General features: G+C 39.5%; 1 protein-coding gene across 1 annotated transcript in view; it reads left to right on the top strand.

Annotated features, from left to right (window-relative positions):
• LAMA4 (laminin, alpha 4) overlaps positions 1-23,272 on the top strand; it is a gene marked incomplete at its 5' end in the record, with an annotated part of 61,378 nt that overhangs the window by 20,172 nt on the left and 17,934 nt on the right. Inside the window, 13 exons of the mRNA XM_010286876.1 lie at positions 1,329-1,477; positions 3,094-3,235; positions 4,246-4,342; positions 5,091-5,207; positions 6,226-6,411; positions 10,739-10,878; positions 12,116-12,289; positions 13,360-13,502; positions 13,830-13,992; positions 15,934-16,067; positions 17,661-17,832; positions 19,956-20,087; positions 20,951-21,093. Coding sequence (XP_010285178.1) covers positions 1,329-1,477; positions 3,094-3,235; positions 4,246-4,342; positions 5,091-5,207; positions 6,226-6,411; positions 10,739-10,878; positions 12,116-12,289; positions 13,360-13,502; positions 13,830-13,992; positions 15,934-16,067; positions 17,661-17,832; positions 19,956-20,087; positions 20,951-21,093 — 1,892 coding nt within the window. The remainder of the gene's footprint in view (positions 1-1,328; positions 1,478-3,093; positions 3,236-4,245; positions 4,343-5,090; positions 5,208-6,225; positions 6,412-10,738; positions 10,879-12,115; positions 12,290-13,359; positions 13,503-13,829; positions 13,993-15,933; positions 16,068-17,660; positions 17,833-19,955; positions 20,088-20,950; positions 21,094-23,272) is intronic.

The following is a 23,272-nucleotide window of genomic DNA, read 5'->3' as shown; positions in this document are numbered from 1 at the left end:
TTGGCCATAGTTGCTCACTGTTTTAAACACAAAAGCAAATATCAAAACTCAACAATTTTTCTTTGAAAAAGTACTTTGAGAAAACAGAAAGAAGACAGCTTGTTTTATAACCATCCCTAAGTTATCAAGCAGTATGATTTTTTTTTTCCCCTGTGTTTTGTGCAAAAGAAATTGCTTTAGTTTGTCATTTTGGATCCCCCTGTGGATAAGTTCACACACAGGGGACGTTCGCACTGCAGGGAAGGAAGTAGTATGTTCCACCCTCCTCAGCAATAAGTGTTTTCATGCTTCACTCATTCATTCATCCTTTTTCTCTCCCTCCATTTCATCCTTTTTTGTTGTATTTTGAGGCCACATTTATAACCCTCAAACATATCAGCAAGGTTGTGTATTGGAGAGAAGATGAATGCAGGCCCATTTGGTCTTCCCCACAATTATCTCATATAAGGAAGAAGTATGGCTAAGGCATACTTAGCCTTTTCTATACATACATGTAGGTAGTATTTAGGTGGGCTGATTTACAAATTAGACTAACCCAAGAAGTCTTAGCATGAGGGACGTCTCTGTGCAAGGAGACAGAAAGGGGCCAGGCTCCATTTTCCACGATGCGACACAGCTCACAGCCGTACAGCTAAACTCTCTGCCCCTCTCCACCAACTGCCAAACTGTCCCTGGGACACTGGCCCTGCCCCATGCTATTCCCCAGGGAGGCAGTTTTGGGACAGTGGCAGCTGGCCAGGGCCAAATCAGTGCCAGGGCCCATGCAGTAACAGGATGATGCATAAGCCCATCTACCCCAGCACTATTTAGTTTATTTGCATAGATACCATTTAGAAGTCCCCAGAACTAATCTCTGGCCTGCAGTCTTCACAGAGAAGAGGTAAAAAAAAATTAAATTATGGGTTCCACCTCCCAATTTAAGAAGAACCACAACAAGGGGATTTTTGCAAAGATCTGGTTTAATTACTTCACCTATTAGCACTTCACTCTGAAAGACTTGCCATTGGCACCATCCTGGAGCAAACATAAAAGGCAGTAAGACACTTCTCAACTGTCTTTCCTTTGTACTTTACACATCTCTCTCTAATATCTTTTTAAGGTTTTTATCTTCCTGCATTTGTCTTGCCATACTGACATTCATGGGACAGACTCCTTTAGATTGTTCCTCTTTTTGAGCTGATAAAAATGTAACATAAACCAAATATAAACCAAATATAACATAAAACAACATTATGATAATATAAAGGGTAAAATAAAACATAATGATCAAAATACAGACTTGATTTTTATAATTTTCATCTTCCTTCCTTCTTCCGTATTTTGTGCAGAATGTGTCAGGGTTCTACGCAGAAATAGATGGAGCAAAAAAGGAACTGCAAGAAAAACTAGCCAATCTGTCTCTGTTTGATGATGATTTGGTAGAAAAGGCTATGCATCATGCACACAACCTAAGAAGACTTGCTGATGAGCTGGACCGGTAAACTTTAACTTCAGCAGACTCTGTTCATACAAGTGCTACTGATTGAACAGCTGAATGAACTAAAAGACAAGCAGAACCACACTGACATTAAATATGCTGTCTGTAAATAGGCACTAAACAAATTGCTGTTGTCATGTATGGAAGGACTTGTCACGGTCTTGAAATATGACTTTATTTGCAGTTGGCATTACTCACGGAAAAGTCACTGCTGCAAACAAATTCCTAAATAAAATATTTCACCAAATTCTACCTTAAGTAACATCATGGACATATGTTTTTGGAAGACAAACTTAAAACTACTCTTCAAGTCTACTATCTAAATACCAGTTGTTTCTTAATATTAGTATGCCCTAGATAGGAGATTAAAACAGAGAAAAAAATAACAGATGGTTTTCTTTTATACAATTGTATAAAGCTGACATCCGAAACTCTGTTCTATAACACCACACAAACTACAGACAGCCTAGAAAACAAACAATATGTTCAGCCTGAGATCAGCTACCTGGGGGCAGCAGAATCACTTGAAAGAAAATACCCCATATGGCTAGCCTTCATCCCTTACCAAAATAATTTAAAAACTACTACCAAGTACAACACATTAGGTATTTAATAGAAAGCAAACAGAAACAATTATGAAATACCCAGATGGAAATGTGCTGACTCTTTTATTTGTTGAGAAGATTGTCCTGCAGTGAAACTTTTATCCTTTAAAAAATTTAGCGTGTCTTCAAATCATTTTGGTTTTTATGGGTTTGCTTTATAAGTCTGTTAGGCTTTTATTTGGTAGAGTTTCTTCTTTTGTCTTGTGGGAATACAGCAGGAAATTCTTGCAACAACACTGAATCTGGAAACTTAATAAGCCCTTAGTCTGCAAACTCTTTGAAGTGAACACACACACGTGTGTGTCTATATATATTTAGAGTCTATATCTAACATATAACCTGAATTCTGTTTAGCACAAAATATTAAAAAAATAATATTTATCCAAAGTTGCTAACAGCTGAAGATTGAGTCCTAAACCAACTGCTGTTTAGAATCTTCCCTGAAGACCAATTATCATCTAATATGCAAATCAAGCTCCATCATGCCAGCAAAGCTATCTTGTAATTTTTAAGTCTAACTTTTTGCAAAATTTCATGATCATTGGCAGTTCTTGATCTGATCCTCCCCCCTCTTCCACCTACTTTTGGAAAGTATAAACAGTCCAGTGATACAGCTGTCCTGATCACTGGCTCACACAGGTCCTTCCAGTCATTGCCAGGAGTTATCCCTAAAGAAGGACAATTGATAGCTGTTGTCCTGTTAATTCATGGAATATCTAATCTAGATTAAAAAAAGGTAAAAGCTCAGAAGTCACTTGTTGCTGCTCACATTGATGTTAAGGGCATAATTCCCAGAGTTAAACCACTGAGAAGTACCTTCTATCCACATAGTTTTCACCTGCCTCATACTGACATAAATGGTCATACACAATGAAGAGGATACTACTTAGGCCAAATATATTTCACTGCATAATTATATAGCCAGAATTCACAGAATGTTAAGAAAATTAATCCCTCTGGAACTGTTGTGATTCAGTCTAGTTTATTCCTCCTTTTACTCTCTTTTCATAGGAATTTGTATGGTGTTGATACAAATGGGTTGGTACAAAGGGCCATAAATGCTTCAAATGTGTATGAAAACATTGTCGGTTATATTGAAGAAGCTAATAAAGCTGCATTGCTGGCACTGAACACAACAAACCGGGTCAACGATGTAAGTAATTTTCATAATATCAGCTTTTACTTTGCAATGCTTCAGGGACTTCAGACACCTAAGAAAAAACAAGGTTTATTTTCACTGTCAGCACTGAACTTATCACTGCACATTTTGCTTCATCTACTATTTCCTGAGTTAAATCCTAGGTGGTTAATTATTCTGCCAACCTAAAGTTCCCTGATATTTGAAAAGATGCAACAGGTTCATTTGTCCCTAAGAACAGGGTGATGCTGCTCTGTGTTGTCACTCAAATTGAGGCATTTCTGTGAAAGTCCAGACAACTCCCTACTCCACACAGCACCATGTGGCAAGAAAGGTGGTCAAGACATCTAACAGAAGCATCATGGTGTCTCATAGAAGTCAAGTTAAAATGGGTCAAGTAGCCCACTCACACAACCAGTGCAGGGACAGGGACGATAATTTTGTCTCTAGTCTTGCTGTTCTAAAATATTTTATATGTATTTTTGTATGTACATAGTTTCCGACCTATATAGATGCTACTTAACAGCAATTTATTAGTGGGACAGCAAGAGGACTTGGTTAGATTACAGGAGCCCCAACCCCAGGGAGCTGTGGGATTGTGAGTCCAGCCCTCCGCTTCCAGCATGCTGCTGGGGACCGCGGGGCAGCTCCGCCGGCAGCGCAAGTGTTCATCGCCCATCTGGGCTGACAGGAGAAACGAACAGTCACAGTGCCAAACTCAACCCAGCATGAGTATCACGTTGACCATACTGGAGCTGACAAATGAAGACGACTTCTGTGCTTTCTGCATCTTTGTTATTCAGTGTTATTTTCTGGAAAAGCATACATTTCTCTAAACTTTAATTGTAATCTACAGAAAATTTTGCTTTTTAGACTTTTTTCCTAATCCAACTGCCCATCTTAAGTGTTAACAAAGCAAACGAAACTGCAGTGACTTTGTAGTTATGGTGCCCACAATTAAACACAATAACGAGGAACATTTGATAAGGATTATACTGACTTTCTTTTTTGGAACATACTTGTAGGCTGCAGTTGGAATTGATACTCAGACCATTTACCATAAAGGTAAAAGCGACGAACTCCTCAACCAAGCCATGGAGTTACAACGGACAGCAGATGACAGTAAATATACATCCCTTCTACTTTCCCAGTCAGTTTATAAGCACGTTAAAATAACACTTCAAAAGCACATCACTAAGGCAGAACTACTGCTGTAACAGAATAGTGTATTGATTGAAATTGCCACACAAAAAGTACTTGAAATTGCCACAGACACAGTTTGAATAGTTCATGTGTTGTCATCCTGCCAGATGCTGAAAGTTTATTTCATGGACCATTTCAGATACAACCACTGTTTAAATACGTGATCCTGCAAACAGTTGTTCGCAGGTAAATATACTCAATCAAGTAGTTCAAATGAAATCATTGCACAATAGTTTAAGTGTTCAGAAAGCTGGATTTCACCAGTGAAGGATAGAAGTTAAAGCATTTTGGCCTTTTTTCACTGAAAATGAAAGCAAGCTCTAAAATTACAGAAATTACCTCTTTTTCAGGACCTTTTGAGTTCCTTAAAACTTTTCCTGTATATTTGTTGCAGCTATTCTGAGCACTTCTGGTAAAGCAAAGAGAGAGAGGTCTCCAGATTTTGCTAAGCCCTGTGGCAAGCAAACAATGGTTGGAGCTGCAAGGCTGCTTTTTCCTTTAGATTATGTGAAGTCCAGAGCAGTAGTATGCCCTATACTAAAAGAGGCTATAGTAGATGGCCTATGGTGTATTAGATGCTTAATAACATACCTCCACAGCATAAAATTTACTTTTTTAAATGCCACTTTGATGCCACTCAACTATACCTCCTATTTTCTCCCCACAGGTAACGATTTAACCATTGCAGACACTAGCCGGCACGTTAATGGCACTCTTGCCAGAATGAACGCTCTGCGAAGCCAGCTGATGAGAGCCATCACAAAAATGCAATCAGCAGAGCCAGGTTGTAAGAGGAATTTCATCTTTATGTTTTATCTTCATACATTTAAGAGCAAATTTTATCTTTGCATATGGCCTATGAAGTTGGTGTTAAGATTTCAGTTCCCAGGAGGCCTAAAGGAATTTGACTGAAACTACAAGACCTAGACAGAAAACATCCAGCTTTAACACATTCATAATGAAATTATATGTTTTTCCACCTGAAATTATTAACATTCTTCTTCTTTATCCTCCTTATTGCAATTGTCCTCTCCCACGTTACTCTTGATCTTTTCAGGTCTTGCAGAATCTACATGTCTGTGGTCTATTCTATTGATAGTCAAAATCTAATTCACATATACATCACACCTCGCAAGCAGAGTATTTGGGAGTTAATTACTGATCATCTTGATTGACAAAACCTCACAGATTTTAGAAAAGCGACATCACAGAGCATTCAGCAAGTATATGTGAAGGTGTTCAAAGTTGACATGGTCAAGATTTCTTCATTAACTTCAAGTAAAAATGGCTGGGGTTTACAGCCAAGACACTATCACATGCAAAATGCCACAGGTTTTACAAATACAGTAGTTGGTAACTCAAAAAAAAAAAAAAAAAGCCAGGTTTAAAGACTAAATCACTTCAGTATCTTGAGTTTCTCTCTTTCAAAAATGATTTTCATGAAAAATATTCAAGAAATACATGCATTTTCTGTTAAAAACTTGATGAAAAACAATGTATTTTTTCATCTCTGTTCCAACTTCCTTGGCTGTATAACACCCATCCAAAGACCTTGAAAATGTCTAACCATCTAGAATGGAAATGAGAATTTGTTAAATTTTAAGAATTAATGTAACTGTACACCAACCACAGGAAGTTTTGAATATTCCCTGTAGAAATAAAGAGAAAACCAACCAGGCAATGTTGGATTCTCATTCTGCAGAAGGTAAAATCCTCTTAGCCTCACCAGTTTAAGTACTGGTTATAGTTTGCTTGAATCTTTGAGAGAGTTCATTATTTCTCACCCCCTATTTATTTTGTAGTGGAGGCCAGAGAGCGTTTGGAGCAAGCTAAACTGAAGACTGCAGAGGCCGTAAGTGCTACCATGACAGTAGCACAGGCTACGACCCCCATGGATGAGAACGTGAGGCTGTGGTCTCAAAACCTGCCAGACTTCCAGCACAATTCAGCGGCATACGACAGTGCTGTGCATTCAGCTGGGGATGCAGGTATGGTGACCTGAATTTTGCCATTCTGTAGCATTAAAAGGTCAGGGAATCTTTGCAACATCATGCTCTATGAATTGTTTACGTTGCATATTCATTGGGTATAGTCTTCTAGCATTTTACCTCCGTGAAAACATTTCAAAAATTAGCGATTGTCTACAGACTTGACTATACTTTAAAACTTTTGGACATTTGGACATTTCCAAAAATGACTTAAACACTTAAGGGCTGAAGTCTTTTGTTTTTATCAGGGTACCAAGGTCACAGTGAATGGTAGACAGCTTGTTTAAATACTTCTTACTGTTATGATTGGCAGTTTAGTTATTTTTCTTAACATTGGGAGGCATTTGAAAACAGGGCCCTTCTGTCCTCTGTAGGACAAACATGGAGGAGAAATGGTCCCTGACTGGATGAGCATGTAGTCTAAACAAAGGGGGCAAAGAGGATTATGGAGGAAATAAAATATTTAAGCAGGGGGATTGCTGGAAAAGTTTGTAAACATCACATTAATTCCACTTTTATTATCAAGGGGAGCAGGAAGAATAGAGTAAAAATTGGAAGATTTGTTATGAAAAATTTAAGGCAAATAAAAAGACAAAAGAAAAACTGAGGCAGGCTACAAAATTAAAAAGAATAAAGAGTGGAAAGAGAGGCAGAGGAATGAAGCTGAAATTAAGTGACTGGTGAAAGAAGGAAAAGAACAATTAGGAAAGAAAAGAATCAACCTAGAAGTGAAAATATTTGGAATAAAAAATTGCTGATAAAGAGCATTATTTATTGCTCAATGTATTCCTGGCTCTGCTCAGGAGGCTCATTTATCCCAAGTTATTCATGGTAGGGAAGCTAGAAATGCAGAACAAGAAATTTCCTGCATACCATCACTAGCAGCACTGTTCAGTGATGTCTTGCCTCCTGAAAGTGCCTCAGAGAAGGTCCATAACTCCATTGACTCTATCTCCAGAAAGTCTGCATCTCAGATCTGCTGCACCAAATCCCTTCTCCTTCTGACAGGAGCTTTGCAACTTGAGTGTCATTTTACTGCAAATGGTGTATGAGTACCAAACCCAACATTGCTTCTAGTGCCCCAAAGCACTCTTCCCTCTAGACTGCAGGGTCATTTTATTTCCAGAATTCAGTAATGGCTAAGACCCTCGCACTAATATTTTTGGTTAAGTGAGTGCTCCCAAGAATTGGTATAAAAGCGGCTCCCTCTGCAAGAAGAAATTCAGTGCTATTCAATATCCCAACTTCTGGCTCCAGAACTGGAGACAACTCACATTTCAATAGCCTGTCCCCAAGCAGCGATTCCTGACCCCACACCAACTCCAGTTCATACACTGAGCGCGACGTTACGTGGTAGGGAATACCCCTTTGGCCAGCCTGGGTCAGCTGTCCCGGCCGTGCCCCCTCCCAGCTTCTTGTGCCCCTCCCCACTGGCAGAGCATGGGGAGCTGAAAAGTCCTTGACCGAGTATAAGCACTACAACTACTTAGCAACAACTGAAACATCAGTGTGTTACCAACATTATTCTCATACTAAGTCCAAAACTCAGCACTATACCAGCCATTAGGAAGAAAATTAACTTTATGCCAGCCAAAACCAGGACATTTTGCCAGAAAGATCAGGTGGAAATAGCTGAGAAGACAGATCAGTGCTACAAAAGCAGCTGGCAGGAGTAGCGCTCCAGTCAGATATGACTGTGATTCACAGCCTGGGAAGACAGATGTAGACATGCTGGGGCACAGTGGAGTGTTCTCAGAGGCTGATCATGTCCATCAATGTCCAAAAGAAAGTCACAAAAAATGTTCAGACACCGACCTGAAACACCAAAACACCTGATCATCATGCCAATAACACTACCATGGCAGCTGGAGGCTCTAAGCTGGCAAGTCTGGATTGCCTTGTATAAAGCTTGCACTTGAGTTTTGGAAGGGTGAGCGCATGTCTTGGCTGTGCAGTTTGTCTGAGAATATTCCCAGTGTTGCCATTGTGCAGGGAACTGGTGGGCTTCAGCAGAGAGGATAAAGGACAGTTTGGGAAGGAAAACACAAAAGGAGAAAGTGTTTGGAAGGTTATAGTCAAGGCATTTCCTCCTGGGCAGTTTCCCTTGTATTCTTTTTTGTATTTTATCACTGAGTAAGCCTAGTTTTCCTTTCTCATTCTCACCTTCATTGCAAAGAATAAAATAAAAAAAATCAATATTCTTCTGTGTTGAAAAATGCCATTATAAAGGACAACAGGAAGAGATTTATGGTGATATTTAATAATAGTACTAGTAGTAACAGATTTTAGTTTTATGTTTTTATGTTACAGTTGTTTTTCAAGTTTAATACCTCAATTTTCAAAGAGATGAAAAGCCAGTTTTTCAAGACATCAGATCAGACACAATTCCAATTCAGTTGCTGACTATTAAAAAGAAAAGGTGGTTGAAAATTGCTAAATCACTTTCTGAGCTTGCAGTTTTTCTACTTTAAGAATAATATGGGCTTTTTTCCAATGCAATGGAACATTAAGTTCAAACGGCAGAGAAAACATTCTGTAAGTTGATTATTATACCAGTTATTTTTTAAAGTAGAAATTTTAATGCATTCCAGAATGAATGTGTCATCCAAAATTCATTGTAGTTCTTTGAGAATTTACTAAAATAATGGCATTTTAATGTACATTAAGCTTTATATAGAATATCTGATTACTGACCCCCAGCACATAAGGTCTTTCAGGACTTAAAGGGAATAACTGGAGAGTCTAAAGCTCTGTATGGCCCACCCCTACACTGGACTTGGAAAGTTAAACACAAGTGAAAAGAGCCAAGCAGAGAGAGGGCAGGACTGTGGCAAACATAGCTTTTCGCTCTATCCAAAGAGAAGCAGGATTTGTAGGACTTCATGGGATCTTCTCATACTCTGGCTTGCTCTGAATGAGGCTCAGAGCTGCTTCAGTCTTTAGTCCACATAGAACTGGAAGCACAGAAAAGAAGCTGGAGGCTACTCTTCCTTCTTTCCCTTCTATACAGTCTCAGTACATCTGAGGATTAGCTCCTCTACCTGTCTCTGCTACCTTCTCAGACGTGAGTAAAAATATGAGGAGAAGAACACAGGAGCAGGTGGACACAAGTTGACAATCCCTGAAATATAACTGCAAACCCTACAAATCTGGTCTTAACCTTTACAGAGAATCCATGTCATTAAAAATTAACTATGAATACTGGATCTTTTTAATATGTATGTAGCTTGTGGCTAAAATCGCATTTCATTATACTGAGCTAGTTGTACCTACATCTAATTAAAGATGAAAAATGATGTGATGTGTGAATATCCTTCAAAGGCCAGCACATCATTGGCATCTCATGTAATGAAATTTGATTATAATTAGGGGTAGGTTTGGGTTTTTTACCCAGTAATTTTTCTGTTTGCTTATCTTTCTGGGAAAGGACTTCTCTCCCTTTGAACACAACAAAGCACCTGCATTTCCTTCTGATAACAATCCTACTTGCACACATGCCGGAAGACCCAGCCGTGAAAAACCAAAGGTCCGGGACTCTAATTCATGACACCTGGCAGATGTAGGCAGGAAAGCTGAAGAGGTTACCACTCACAAGGGCTGGGGCGGGCAGTAAGCACAGTGTAGGTACACATGCCTCATTCAGCTTGGGCTTTCTACCGTTGTATGGTACAGACCTGTTACCACAGTCTGAAAGCAGCGGTGTTTCTGCTAGCAGAGTGGTCTGTGAACCACATGCAGACACATCACCTGTGTGGCCATTGTTCCTGTTTGGGTGATAAAGTTTGGGAGAGATGCACAGCTGAGTGCTGAGAGAAACAACTTATTCACCTCCCCTAAAATGAATTTGAAGAGCTTATGAACCATAGCTCCTAGATGTAGTTCCCAGGTCAGCCACAGATATCCAGTGAGATGCTGAACAAATAATCCTTCTGCTCCAGTAGTCATATCTGTAAAATTGGGTTTAACATGTATTTGCCTTGAAGGAAGATGAAAAGGTTAAAATGATTGACATTTTTAAAGCTACCTGAAAGCTTCCTAGTTGAGGAAAGTATTAAAGAGGTACAACACCACAGTAGTGCCTAAGATTCCCATGAAAAAGTAGTCTCCTTTGTGCAAACTTCTTTGCAAAAACTTTTGCAATACTAGATTCTGCTAAGTCACTACCCTTTTTGAAACCGCTGTGTCTCACACACCACAATTAGGACTTGTTCTTAAAGCAGAAGGAGATAGGTCAGTTAACCTAAGGGGGTAAGGAAGAATTTTTTGGGTGAAAAAACAGTGTTACAAAGAGGAAAAAACCAAGCTGCCTCTTCTTTTCTAACTGCAGTGAAGAAACTTACAGAAGTCTTCCCTCAACTCCTGGACAAACTGCGCAGAGTAGAACAGAAGGCACCAGCGAACAATATTTCCTCCAGCATTCAGCGGATCAGAGAGTTAATTGCTCAAACCAGGAGTGTAGCAAGCAAGGTAAAACTTTTGGATGGGACTTTTGGTTACTAGTGCTAATAATCAAATGCATCTTCCTAGGAGCTCCATTTTCTTAGGCTATGTTAGAAGCTCAAACCTTGACATTATCACCTCTCAACTGTGTAAACAAAGTACCGTGGAAGTCGTTAAAATCTTTACAGTTGCTATGTGCAAGCAATTAACATTACCATGGTATTCATGGTAGACCACTGCTCCTGCAGCAGCAACTTTAATTAATTGGTACAGTGTTAAAGATAGCCACAATAACAAAAGCATTTAAAGCTAAAACTAATAGGTCATTACTCAGCTGGCAACATTAGTTACAAGCGGTAGTCATTATGGCAATTTAATGCAAACTTTTCTGAGATGACAATATTTCTTTTTTTTCTTTTGAATTAATTTTCTGCAGGGTAAGAGAATCTTTGGTTCATACATATTTAATAGAGAGAAACATTTTCATTATCATACATAAATTATGAGGGATCTTTCTACAACAAGAACACCGAGGTCAAAAATAGAAACAGTATATTTCAATTCATTCAGAGAAATCAAAAATTCTGTGCATTATTGTATGTTCACAATGCTGGAATATGCTGTTCGCATACATTACTTCAAAAAAGAAAAGGAAAAAGCAGTTAGTATGTGCACAGTGCTTGACTGTTCCTTAAATGTATTTCGTCATTCAGGCATATTGTGCTTAAAACTTAACTTGAAAACATTATTTTGGTTATGTTGAAGTCATTTTGAACTAAAATGAACATGTTTTAAAATTTTATTAGCATCTCATATATATCACTGTAGCTTCAGTAACATAACAGGATTACTCATGAACAGAAAATTGGTCATACTACTCCCAAAGCAAAGAAATAAATTATGGGTATAAGTTTTGCAGCTATGTAAGAATTTCATTATGTGCCATACATAATGATATGGCCCTGATTCAACTAAGCACACATCTATGTCCCACTGAAATTTAATTTACTTTACGAATATGCTTAAGCAGAGTTAATTAGAAGCTTTAATTAATTTTAAAATGAATTCCCTTCATGTTCTTTACAGCACCTTCCAGAATTGATTGTTATAAACATACAATTTTGCATGGCCAATACATAGGTGCCAACTCCACTCTTGCAGTAAGCAAGGCTGTTGGTTAATTATTCTTAATTAATATAATTTACCTTAAGTAATGTCCCCAGGCAGCAATAATGTGTCTCACTTAGCACACTTGCAACTGCAGGTCCAAGTTTCTATGATGTTTGGAGGCCAATCAGCTGTTGAAGTCAATCCAAAGATCAACGTGGAGGAACTGAAATCTTTCACTTCCATGAGCTTGTACATAAAGTTTGAGAAAGACAGCCCACAACTGGCAGCGTCTCCAGACAGATTTATTTTGTACCTCGGAAACAAAAATGTAAGAGAATAACCCAGTTAATTTTTATATATGTTAAAAAAAAAGAAAATTTAAATAGGCTTGAAGTTTATTTGCCCTTGGTTTTTCCTCTCACTATTTCTCCATGTTTAAAAGTAAGGTGTGTCTACTATATGACTGTCATTGATTTTGTGACAAGCAAAGAGCAAGGGTTCCCGAGACCCCGTCCTTGAAACTTCTCACCCCAAACAATGAAAGATTCTCTCTAAGAAGCAAATTAAACTGGCTATGCAGTGTGCTGCTGTGATTGTCATTGCTGTGAGTCACACTTGCTATCTCCACTGCCAATACTGAGGTACACTGAAGCAGTTAATGTCACCCACCTGGCTTTTGTGCGCCATGTTTTAGTCAAGTTTATGCTGCTGACAGTGTCTGTTCCAAATCTCTAAGGTCACAGGCCCCCAAGACAAGCATGTTTCTTTGCCTGTGGCTTGTGCTGTTGTTGTTGTACACTCTGTATGTCACTCCTTTGAAACACCTAGAAAGGGCATATACTCTCACCACCTGTACATGTTGTGAAATAATTGTTCTTTAACTTGTGGTTCCTAAAAGAAAAAAAATCGCATCTCACAAGCAAGGTATAATCCTGGCAAGCTGTTACTTGGAAAGGGTAAAGAGGCAGGCTTTTCTTTTTAAGCTTTTCTAAAAAGACTGTCTACTGAATATAAATCAAGTGAAACCCCTCTTGGCAGAATATTTAATTACAGCATAATACCTAGGCTTTAGACAAATGTTTCTTCCTATCTCCTGCATATGACTCTGTACACTAAATACTGATGAACAGCTTCCCATTGAACATGACCAATTTATGGTGAGAAGACATCTCATGACCTTGTATTTACCTCAGTCAAAATGGATATGAAGTAAAATATCAGAGACTTTTTCTGTACAGTTCTATCTGGTAAAAGAAAGTAATTAGAGAATGAAGCTTTTGTTTATTAGTTATATTTAAAGGTGTCATTTAGTCTATCAAAGCTCGTCCTTTACTAATGTTCTGCATTAAATCTCTTTTGACATTGTAGCTCTGACATCCTTCTCCATTGGTGTTTTAGGCAAAAAATTACATTGGTCTTGCAATTAAAAATGACAACCTTGTGTACATTTATAATCTGGGGGGTCAAGACGTGGAGATACCTCTGGATGCCAAGCCAGTCAGCACCTGGCCTTCTTACTTCAGTATCATCAAAATTGAGAGGTAAAGTGATAATGTACATTTCCCCAAAATCAGTTCGTAGAAAAAAAAAAGTCAAACAGAAAAGACTGGGCCAGAACTGCTCATCATTAGTCTTTAGTGCCTGGTTCTAGTCCTGCTGACATAAATGGAAGTTTTCTTTGCTTTTAGAGAGCCAAGACCCTCAGGGACACAGGGGGGAAGAGAAAGTTTCTGTAGTTTCTCTTGTTCTTTTCCCGCAGAGTACCAACTTTCTGGTGAGGAAAAAAAACCCTTCCTGGAGTTGGAGGCTTGCTTGTTCTTTTTTAAGTCTAGCCAACACAAAACTCTCTTCTCTTATCTCTTCTACAGGATTGGAAGACATGGCAAAATGTTTTTAACTGTGCCCAGTCTTAGCAGCACAGCTGAAGAAAAATTCATCAAAAAGGGAGAGGTCCTTGGTCCTGGCTCTCTCCTGAATTTGGAACCTGAAAATGCTGTTTTCTATGTTGGCGGAGTGCCTCCAGACTTCAAGGTTGGTCAGATAAATACTCCACGTTCAAATTAAATAATGCAAACTAATCTTGCTGGGCTTCCCTTTAAACACTGAAATGGTTAATAAATAAAATGTCCTTACTTAGTCATTTATCATCTTAGGATGCCAACTTCTAACCATGATGAAAACTACTGTTTTCTCAAGCATATCGTGTCATACAGTAAGATGATCAGATTCCTGTGAGCAGTCATTCAAGTTTTCTGAAATGTAATAATAAGAAAAAAGCCTGCTAGCTGTGAAGTAGTATGCATAAATTAAGGCCTATTAGCCCTGTTTAACAAAGTTTGTAGGCTACTACTTTTTTTCAATGCTAGTAAGTTCTTGGCACTTACAGTTTCTCTTTTACAACTGTCACAAAAATGAAAAGTAATGTATTGTTAATATTAGAACAGTGTGGGAAACTAGCAATATAGTTATTTGTTTGAATTTAAATTATCATTGGTTTAGATCCAGCCTTACAACAGCATGAAGACTTCCCTGTGCAAAACACGTCTGAAGACCTGTGTGAGACAGTTGCTTCAGTCTAGTTCCTAGTAGTTAGCATGAGTTAGCACATCATTTAACCTGCTTCTGTGAAAATACCAGGTCCTCTTTTTGGATTTAGAAATTGTTGTGAAGTCTAAGTACATTTTCATTCAGTCATGCAATTTTGATAGCCAAGATTCTTCATAACATATGCCATGGTCTGAATTTTAGATTACTGAGCCCTGGGTGCAGATTGCCTGGGAATAGGACTGACGACAGAATAATAGTTGCACACACACAAAAATGTAACCTAGCAAATGAACCCTCCAGGTCAGATCCAGACCAGGGCAGAGGAAAGGAAAAAGAGAAAAGTAAAGGAAAATGGGAATAAAAGGATTCATAGAATTATTTGATAAGCATATGAGTCTCTTTTCCCTCAGGAATGGACACCTCACGTTTTAGTTTATTAACATAACAGTCTCATTTGCTAAAAGCTTTTGCCTTTGCTTCCCTGTTACGTACTTTGTAAATATGAAATGTACCACTTAACCATCAGAAGTCTCATACTTAATATAATTTAACAGAATAGTAGAAGAAACAAAGGAAAAAAAGGAAACAGGATCATTTACCAAAGGTATCTGTGCTGCAGATAAGAATCTCATTTTCTCTTACAGCTACATGTATTCTGCATTGCTGTATTACCATTATTATTATACCATAAGCAAAATGGAAATAATGAGAGGCCAAAGAAAAGTTACTGGCAGTGATCAGACTCTGAAATACAAGAGGTGTTATTAATATCACACCTGTTCCACAGGGCAAAGTATTTGAATATTAAAAGAATGATTCCCTAGATCTGTCAGCTTTATTCTTTTGTATTTTTCCCCTCACCGATGTGGCTATTTTAATTCCATTTGCAGTGACCTTTGTTAAAAGAAGGAGTTTCTATATCCTGCTAACTGTTCAAAATAACGCCTACTGAGGATTAGCCACTGGGACAGACTTTGAACTCAAGTCTCCTGGGTTTAAAGAGCTCCCTCATTTCTCTCTCTTTCGCCAAAGTATGAAGTTATTTTTCTGTCCGTGAAGGATGTCTATACATTAGATATGAAATATCTGCTGAGGTATTCAAACACACCGAGCAAGATCTGTGATTAGCCCAATCTTAACCCTTTTCCCCTTTTCCAAGTGCGCTCCCTTCAAAACTGCAAGTTTTTGTTTGCAGTTGCCTTTCCTCACCTGTTGTTCTCGCTGTGAGACCATTCACGTGCTCCATTTTAACTTACAGCACAAGGGCCATAAGGACTGCAACGACTATTCCAAGGTAGCATCATCCCATTTGTTTCAAAATAGGAAAAGCACAGAGACAAAGGGACCCCCGGCACAAACGCTTCCGTGATACCCAAATAAAGAGTGTGACCTTTCTCCTTTTACTCGTCCTTGCCCCCTGCACAGCTCCCTCCGAGCTTAAACCTACCCGGCTTCATCGGCTGCCTGGAACTGGCTACCCTGAACGATGAGGTGATCAGCCTGTACAACTTCCAGCACGTCTACAACATGGACACCACCACATCGCCACCTTGTGCCAGGTAGGGGACAGGCCCGCCGTCACCCCGCTGCTCTGGTCCGCGGCGCGCGCCCGTCCTGCCCTTCGTTCCTGTCTCGGAACAGCAACGTGAAGGTGGTACTGAGTGGTCCAGAAGGCACTTTGCCACTTTTAACTCCTAGTTGCGACAACTTACATGTTTGCAGCTGTCTCCATTTGCAGCTGTCTCGCAACCTTGCTCGTGCCTTTGAAAGAGAAATGCAGCGTGTCCTCCCTGCCATGTTAGCTGGGGCATGGCCCGGGCTCCCTCCTTACCCACGCCACCCGCCCAGGACAGAACTGCTCCTAACTCGAGTCCTGTCCTGGCAAGCGATACAGCCACAGCTCCAGTGGGCCTGGTGAACCTGAATGCAGTCCCCACCCCCAGCTAGCAAAGCCAGTACGGAAGTTATCCTTCCGCCATGCCCTCTTAAACCCACCACAGAAATTCCTCAGATAAGCTATTCACAAACCTGGAAATGCAGCCCCTAAGTAGAAGTGAACATCAACCACAGCGTTCATGTAGCACAGACATTAGCAGGCATTTTGTTCGTACAACAGGCAGCAACAGTACTCTCTTCAAAGAACAAGACAGAAACTTGCAGCTCTCACTGGGAAGAAATGCATTGCAGCTGTCTCGCAACCTTGCTCGTGCCTTCGAAAGAGAAATGCAGCGTGTCCTCCCTGCCGTGTTAGCTGGGGCATGGCCCAGGCTCCCTCCTTACCCACGCCACCCGCCCAGGACAGAACTGCTCCTAACTCGAGTCCTGTCCTGGCAAGCGATACAGCCACAGCTCCAGTGGGCCTGGTGAACCTGAATGCAGTCCCCACCCCCAGCTAGCAAAGCCAGTACGGAAGTTATCCTTCCGCCATGCCCTCTTAAACCCACCACAGAAATTCCTCAGATAAGCTATTCACAAACCGGGAAATGCAGCCCCTAAGTAGAAGTGAACATCAACCACAGAGCGTTCATGTAGCACAGACATTAGCAGGCATTTTGTTCGTACAACAGGCAGCAACAGTAGAATCTCTCTCTTCAAAGAACAAGAGAGAAACTTGCAGCTCTCACTGGGAAGAAATGCAGGAGGTGTTGGGACAGAGCAAATGATTGCTTCCCACGCCGTTCCCACGGGGAGTGCGAGCTGCTGCTCCCCGGGACAGTGCATGTCGGCTGCTCCTGGGCTCACCAGCAGAGCGCATGGGAGTCTAAAGGCCTCGGAGAATTCAAACGGATTTCTGCACAAACCAGGCAAGCTCTGAACAAAAACATACGTGTATCCTTATAACGAGGTGTTGTGGGCCTGCCACTTCACAAGGATGAGCAAAGAATTTTCCTGTCCTCTACATACAACACAGGGTAAAAGATCGCTCTAATGATGAAGGAGTTAGATACACCTTCAAAGTTACACGTTATTTTCCAGAAAAAATTCACATAAAGAATTTGAGAGAAAAAGTCATCAGTCTCACTGCTGCCACAAAGAAGAAACACTTCAGAATAGTTATTTAAAGAAAGTATTTTAATGATAAAAGCCTTTCAATTTCCCCAATTAAAATGGGGATATGCCAAATATTGCTTCCCCTCTTCTTTTTTTCGTAGAAATAAGTTGGCTTTCACTCAGAGCCGGGCTGTGAGCTATTTCTTTGATGGCTCTGGCTACGCCTTGGCAAGAAACATCGAAAGAAGAGGAAGATTCAGCCAGGTGACTCGGTTTGACATAGAAGTTCGAACACCTACAGACAACGGATTGATCCTGCTGATGATTAATGGGGTGAGTACCAAATCCTGCTGGTACCCTTTATCCATGAGCACCACAAGTTCCCCAGCACTTACAATATCATGGAAAATCCAAAAGTCCTTACATTTAACTTCTGCAAAAAGGTAATACGCTTTATGTCCTTACATTTAACTTCTGCAAAAAGGGAATACGCTGTGTTCATCTGGTGTTCATCTGGTACGTGTATACATTCGGAGGGAACTGGAACTTGGTCTGCAATGGCCCCAGGACGCCAAGGCCCTGAGCTGGACTCTGCTCTCATCCAGAGACAGTCAGAACTTCAGAGTGGTCATACCCCTGTGATGACACTTTGACAGACATTCCAGTTAAGCCCAGTAGTTGCACCTTTATTTAAATGCGAATGCACAATCAAAGCGATAGGAAATTTCTGTGAAGTAACACCCATAAAGCAGCCACTCTGTGTTAGCTGCCACTTTGTGTTTCAGGGTGTACTAGAGTTAAATACTCAAGTTACTGAAAATAGAAAGTAGCCCAAATAAAAAGGCTTTATCCATACATCACCAGCTTTTCAGAAGTTTGAGAGTGATATAAACACTGTAAGGGTTTGAAGAAAGTAGACTCCACATGCAAATATCCTCTGAAGACAAACTCAGATTTTTTTGTCTTTGGGCATCCACATCAAGCTCCCAAGTCCTGTGTGGATTACAACTTGGTAAAGCCACAGAAAATATTTTACTATGTAGATGCAGTGCACAGAGATACGCTTGTCTAGACACCTACACGTACTACTGCACTGAGCATTCAGAAGAGAAAAAAAAAACCAGTCTCATTAGAAGAGCTACTCTCTAGTGTTTGCCTTTAGGGTAACTTCCAGAGGAGAGTTGTGGGGAGCTATTTGCTCTGCAGCATAGCTTGCCACCACTAACCCTCGCTCTTAGGAGGTTCTGGACTAAGCAACTGCTATTAAAAGCTTAACAGCCTCTATTGCAGATCAGTAATTTTTCTTCCAAGCAATAGTGCCCAGAGGTTTGTCGGAGATGTATGTACTTGTGTGTTATGGTAGAAAGTGCAATCAAGTCAGATGTTAGCTGTGGAAGAGCTGCTCACAGGCACTTTTAGAAAGACTGTGTAAGCTGGCCCATTATTCAGTTCTGCAAAGACAGCTCATAAATACTCTAAATGAAATCCCTTATTCATTTTCAAATTTAAGCTGTTCAAGACAAACCCAAGCTGCAGTTGCATTTAAAAGCGCTAGATTAAAACCTACTTTTACTATTTTAAGTAACGACTTCTGAGGGTGGACTCATTTGTGTCAGAGACAGCAGTTCTTGGCCTGCAGTACATTTTTTGAGAATTATTGTTCCCATGTTTCCATTAGGCATGGGAACAACAGCATGAACACTAGGAGAGAAGACAAACATTAACATTAAAAGCATTAACCCAGATGCACAGTTGCTGTAAACTGTCCTTTCTGTTTATTTATGTTCAGATTTGGAACAAGACTAATTCTATGGTACATATCTTCATTTCAAGCACTTCTTAAAGATTTTCTGAAGTAGAGCTCCTGTTTGTAAAGTTTAGGTCACCCAGCCACAGAACAGAAGCCAAACCATGAAGCAGGATTAGTCAAGAAATCCAGAAACCAAATAGACAGTACATACATATACTCTAGCTCTTGCTCAGCCTTCAGCAAATACATCAGTGCTGTGAAAAGATATAATCCTGAGCTATTACAGGCATCATGACAGAAGCTGCTAACGCAGATACAGCCATTCTAGCACAACATTGCTTTTACCATTATACCATCTTTCATTTGGGGCATGTGGTATTACTTGGACAGTAAAAATAGATGTGTTTGCATTAGGAATACTTTGCTGGTAAAGAATATTGACATTTACTGTGCTACCAAATACTATTCCTAAAGGGAAACAGTTCACCAAGTCTTCAAATAAGTGCCGTTTATCAAACAATTATGTGTGCATGTGTATATGTACACATATATTATATATACAAAACTAATCCAGAAACTATGTTATAGTTTTGCAAATAAAAAGACCTTTTCACAATGTCAGGCACTCTTGTACACTGTTTATATTTTTTTTTAAATTGCTGCAACAATCATAGTTCTTTTCTGACTGCTGGTTTGTTTTATACAGAGTATGTTCTTCAGTCTAGAGATGCACAATGGCTTCTTGTACCTCCGCTATGACTTTGGCTTCAGCAGCGGCCCTGTGCTGCTAGAGGACTCCATGAAGAAGGCTCAGATTAACGACGCTAAATTTCATGAGGTAGAGATGCGATTACAATCACAACCATTTAACCAACTATCCCAGTAGCTCCAAAGCAGAATTATTACTGTTATTATTGTTATTAATTCAAAATGAAATTATACCCAGGACAGCTATGTCCTTCAAATATACAACTCCCCTCAACTAAAAACATGTCATTTTGTTAACCTACTCACCTTAGTTGTTATGCATTGTACTACACGAAATACTGCATTTCCCATTTCATTTGAAGGGAGAATTAATTTGGTAGCAGTCTTTTATAAATACATAGTATTTTAGGGTCTTTGGCAGATCTAAAATATCTACTTGTATTTGGTTTAAGCCAGTGTAACTGTGACAGTGGCAGTAGCAAATCCCCCTTAGTGGCTTGCTTCTCCTTCCATTTACTTGATGTAAATTCAAAGTCTAATTCCTGATTCACAACTTCAGCTACAGTTCTTTTCAACCTGTTTAAGCAAAGCACAATTAAGCCTTTTATGCTTTGACAATGAAATAAGTTTTTTAAGAAGTATGCCCTAACTTCTTGGATAAATCCAGAAAGCACTCTGAAGTTAATAGAGCTTATCTGTTTGCTGCAGTGCAGAATTTGACATGTGGTACTTTCATGTGGATTTATTAATAAGTGAAATATCCTGGGTTTTCAATCATCAGAGATATTGTGACATCAAAATAAGCTCAAAATATTTTTATAAAAATAAGTAACTGTTGTCAGCCTCTCCTGTTTTACAAACAACTTTTTTGATAAATGGGAGGAGCTTTTCAAACAAAAGGATATAAAGATTCAACCAATTTTGCAAAATCACGATGACAACTTACAAAAGATGACATTTTGGACACTTTTAAGCACATGTTTTTTTTCTCAGATTTCTATTATATATCACAATTCTAAGAAGATGATCTTGGTAGTAGACAGGCGACATATAAAAAGTGTGGACAATGAAAGAACAGCAATGCCATTCACAGACATCTACATTGGAGGAGCGCCTGCTGAGATCTTGCACTCCAGGTTGGTTTACAACTGGTATTCAATCATTATCGTTAAGTAATCACCATATTTAAGTTATGTTGTATGACCTGTGCTGAAGGGCTTACAATAAAACATTTTTCCCAGCCTCAACCCCTGAGACACACTTCTAAGTGCATCTCAGCTCTGAAGTACCAAGGATTAGGCTTGATCCAGCACACGTAAATTCGCTAAAACTGGTCTAGTTTTAGTAAGGGTAACAGAAACTGCTGTCTTCTTAAAACAAAAAGGCATTTTCAAAGAAAAAACACGTGAAAATATAGAATCACTATTCCTCCTTGCTCTGCAAAAAGTTACCTTTGTAAAATGGCGATGCACTAGCTGAAGGACTAAAACTCTCTACCAACTGCATTTTCAAATCTAAAGATCATATTTTTCCTACTATGCACTTCAGTTCTGATCTGTCTCAGCTTCTCTCTAGGCCCAAGTCAGCTGGCTCTGCGTGGGCGTGGGAAGAAAAGAAAAAGTCTCATTTTCCCATCATACCATTTGACAGAAGCCAAGATTAATCTCAGTAGACTGTATAACTCTCATTTCCTGCAGTGGGAATCTGCCGGACCAGGGTCACACTCTGGGAGAGCAGGCTGCCTGCTTTCAGAAGGGTATGCTCTTCTGGCAGGCAATATTCATGCCTGAGGTCAGACAGCAAGGCCAGCATTTTCAGAAGGACTCCAGCTGCTGTTTTATGTGTCACAACTGCTAACAGAAATACCCTCTCTCTTTAAAATATCATCTCTCTTTAAAATACCCTCTACGTTAAACAAAAAAAAAGGGGGGGGAAGATAGCAAATGTTGCACAATGGTTTCTAGGAATTAGTGGTAAATCTCCTGAAACCTTATTTTGTTGTCAGGGGAGCCTGTTGAATCAATAATGTCTGAGATATAAGACACAGATTAAGCTTTTAAGATACGGACAAACTTCTTGTAAAAGAAGATTATGCCTTTCAATCCCATGTAACTATTTGAACATGCAAACAAAATGGTGGGCAAGGGAGAAACAGAGTATATAATTTATCTGGCCTTTCAAATAGTTCTTTACAAAGGTCTGTCATAAGGGGCTGTTAAGAAAACTAGTAGGGTGGAAGGGGGAAAGGCTGCAATGGATTAGAAAGCAGCTGGGAAAGAGAAAATGGGACAGAGAGTAACTCTTCAATTTTCACAGTATAAGAAGTCTACAGCACATGCCCAAATGATCTCTCTGGTATCAAATACATTAATGATCTAAAAACAAAGCACAAAAGGATGGTAAAAATTACTTTAGTTAATCAAGCCTAGAGAACACTGAAAAAGCCCAGAAGGACCTAGAAATCTAAGCAATTGAGCAACAAAATGACAGATGAAATTTGTTCTCAAATGTAGGATACAAGATAAATCACATGAATTATGCCCGTAGTTTTCTGAATGAATTGTAGTCATTCTGCAAAACACCTGGAAGGTACTGTCAAAGCAAGAAAAACAGCGTCTCAACAAATGGTCATATCAGAAAAAAAATCCATAGGCATTGTAAAAATATGACAAATTATAATATTGAAAATTGTATACTGAGTTGATTTAAACATTACCTTGGTGGGACTCAGCTTTGGTTCTCATGACGAGGGTAGACAGGAGGAAGCATGGTCCAAATGTGGTGACACCTTTCCATTTTTGTCAGGAGCATAGGTTGTTACTACCATTATATCTACTGATGATCTACTACTATCTGTCTCCTACTAGTAGTATCTACTACTGGTATTTATCGTTCCTTTTTCTAGGATGACTTACAATTGACTGACATTGAGAGGCAGCAGCAGGGGGGAAAACTAGCTGTAGTCTTAGAGGAGGAGTTTAATATTCTTTCAAAGCAGTATATTTTCATTTGCTTCAACAGCACTTTGTCAATTGCCTTTTTTCCCAAATAAATGAATCTGGACGTACAATTGTACATTATTTTTCTCCCAACTCAGTCACTGCATAAAGCAGAAAGCTAAAGGGAGGTAGGAGCACTGGGTGCTGGGTTAAAACCTATCTTCTATAGCTCCTGTTGCTCTTAGAAAATGATAAGTTAATGGCATTTAAAAGAAAGGCATACTTGTGGCATCTAGCCAGTCCCATGGTCAGTCAGACTAGAGATTCAACTGATTGAGTGACAGCCCACACTGATCCAAATCCCAGTGAGGATGGC

This window comes from Phaethon lepturus, unplaced genomic scaffold (assembly GCF_000687285.1).
Source record: "Phaethon lepturus isolate BGI_N335 unplaced genomic scaffold, ASM68728v1 scaffold14955, whole genome shotgun sequence".
Classification (NCBI taxonomy): Eukaryota; Metazoa; Chordata; class Aves; order Phaethontiformes; family Phaethontidae; genus Phaethon; species Phaethon lepturus.
Note: the sequence above shows the minus strand (reverse complement) of the source record. Positions and strands in the feature narration are given on the sequence as shown.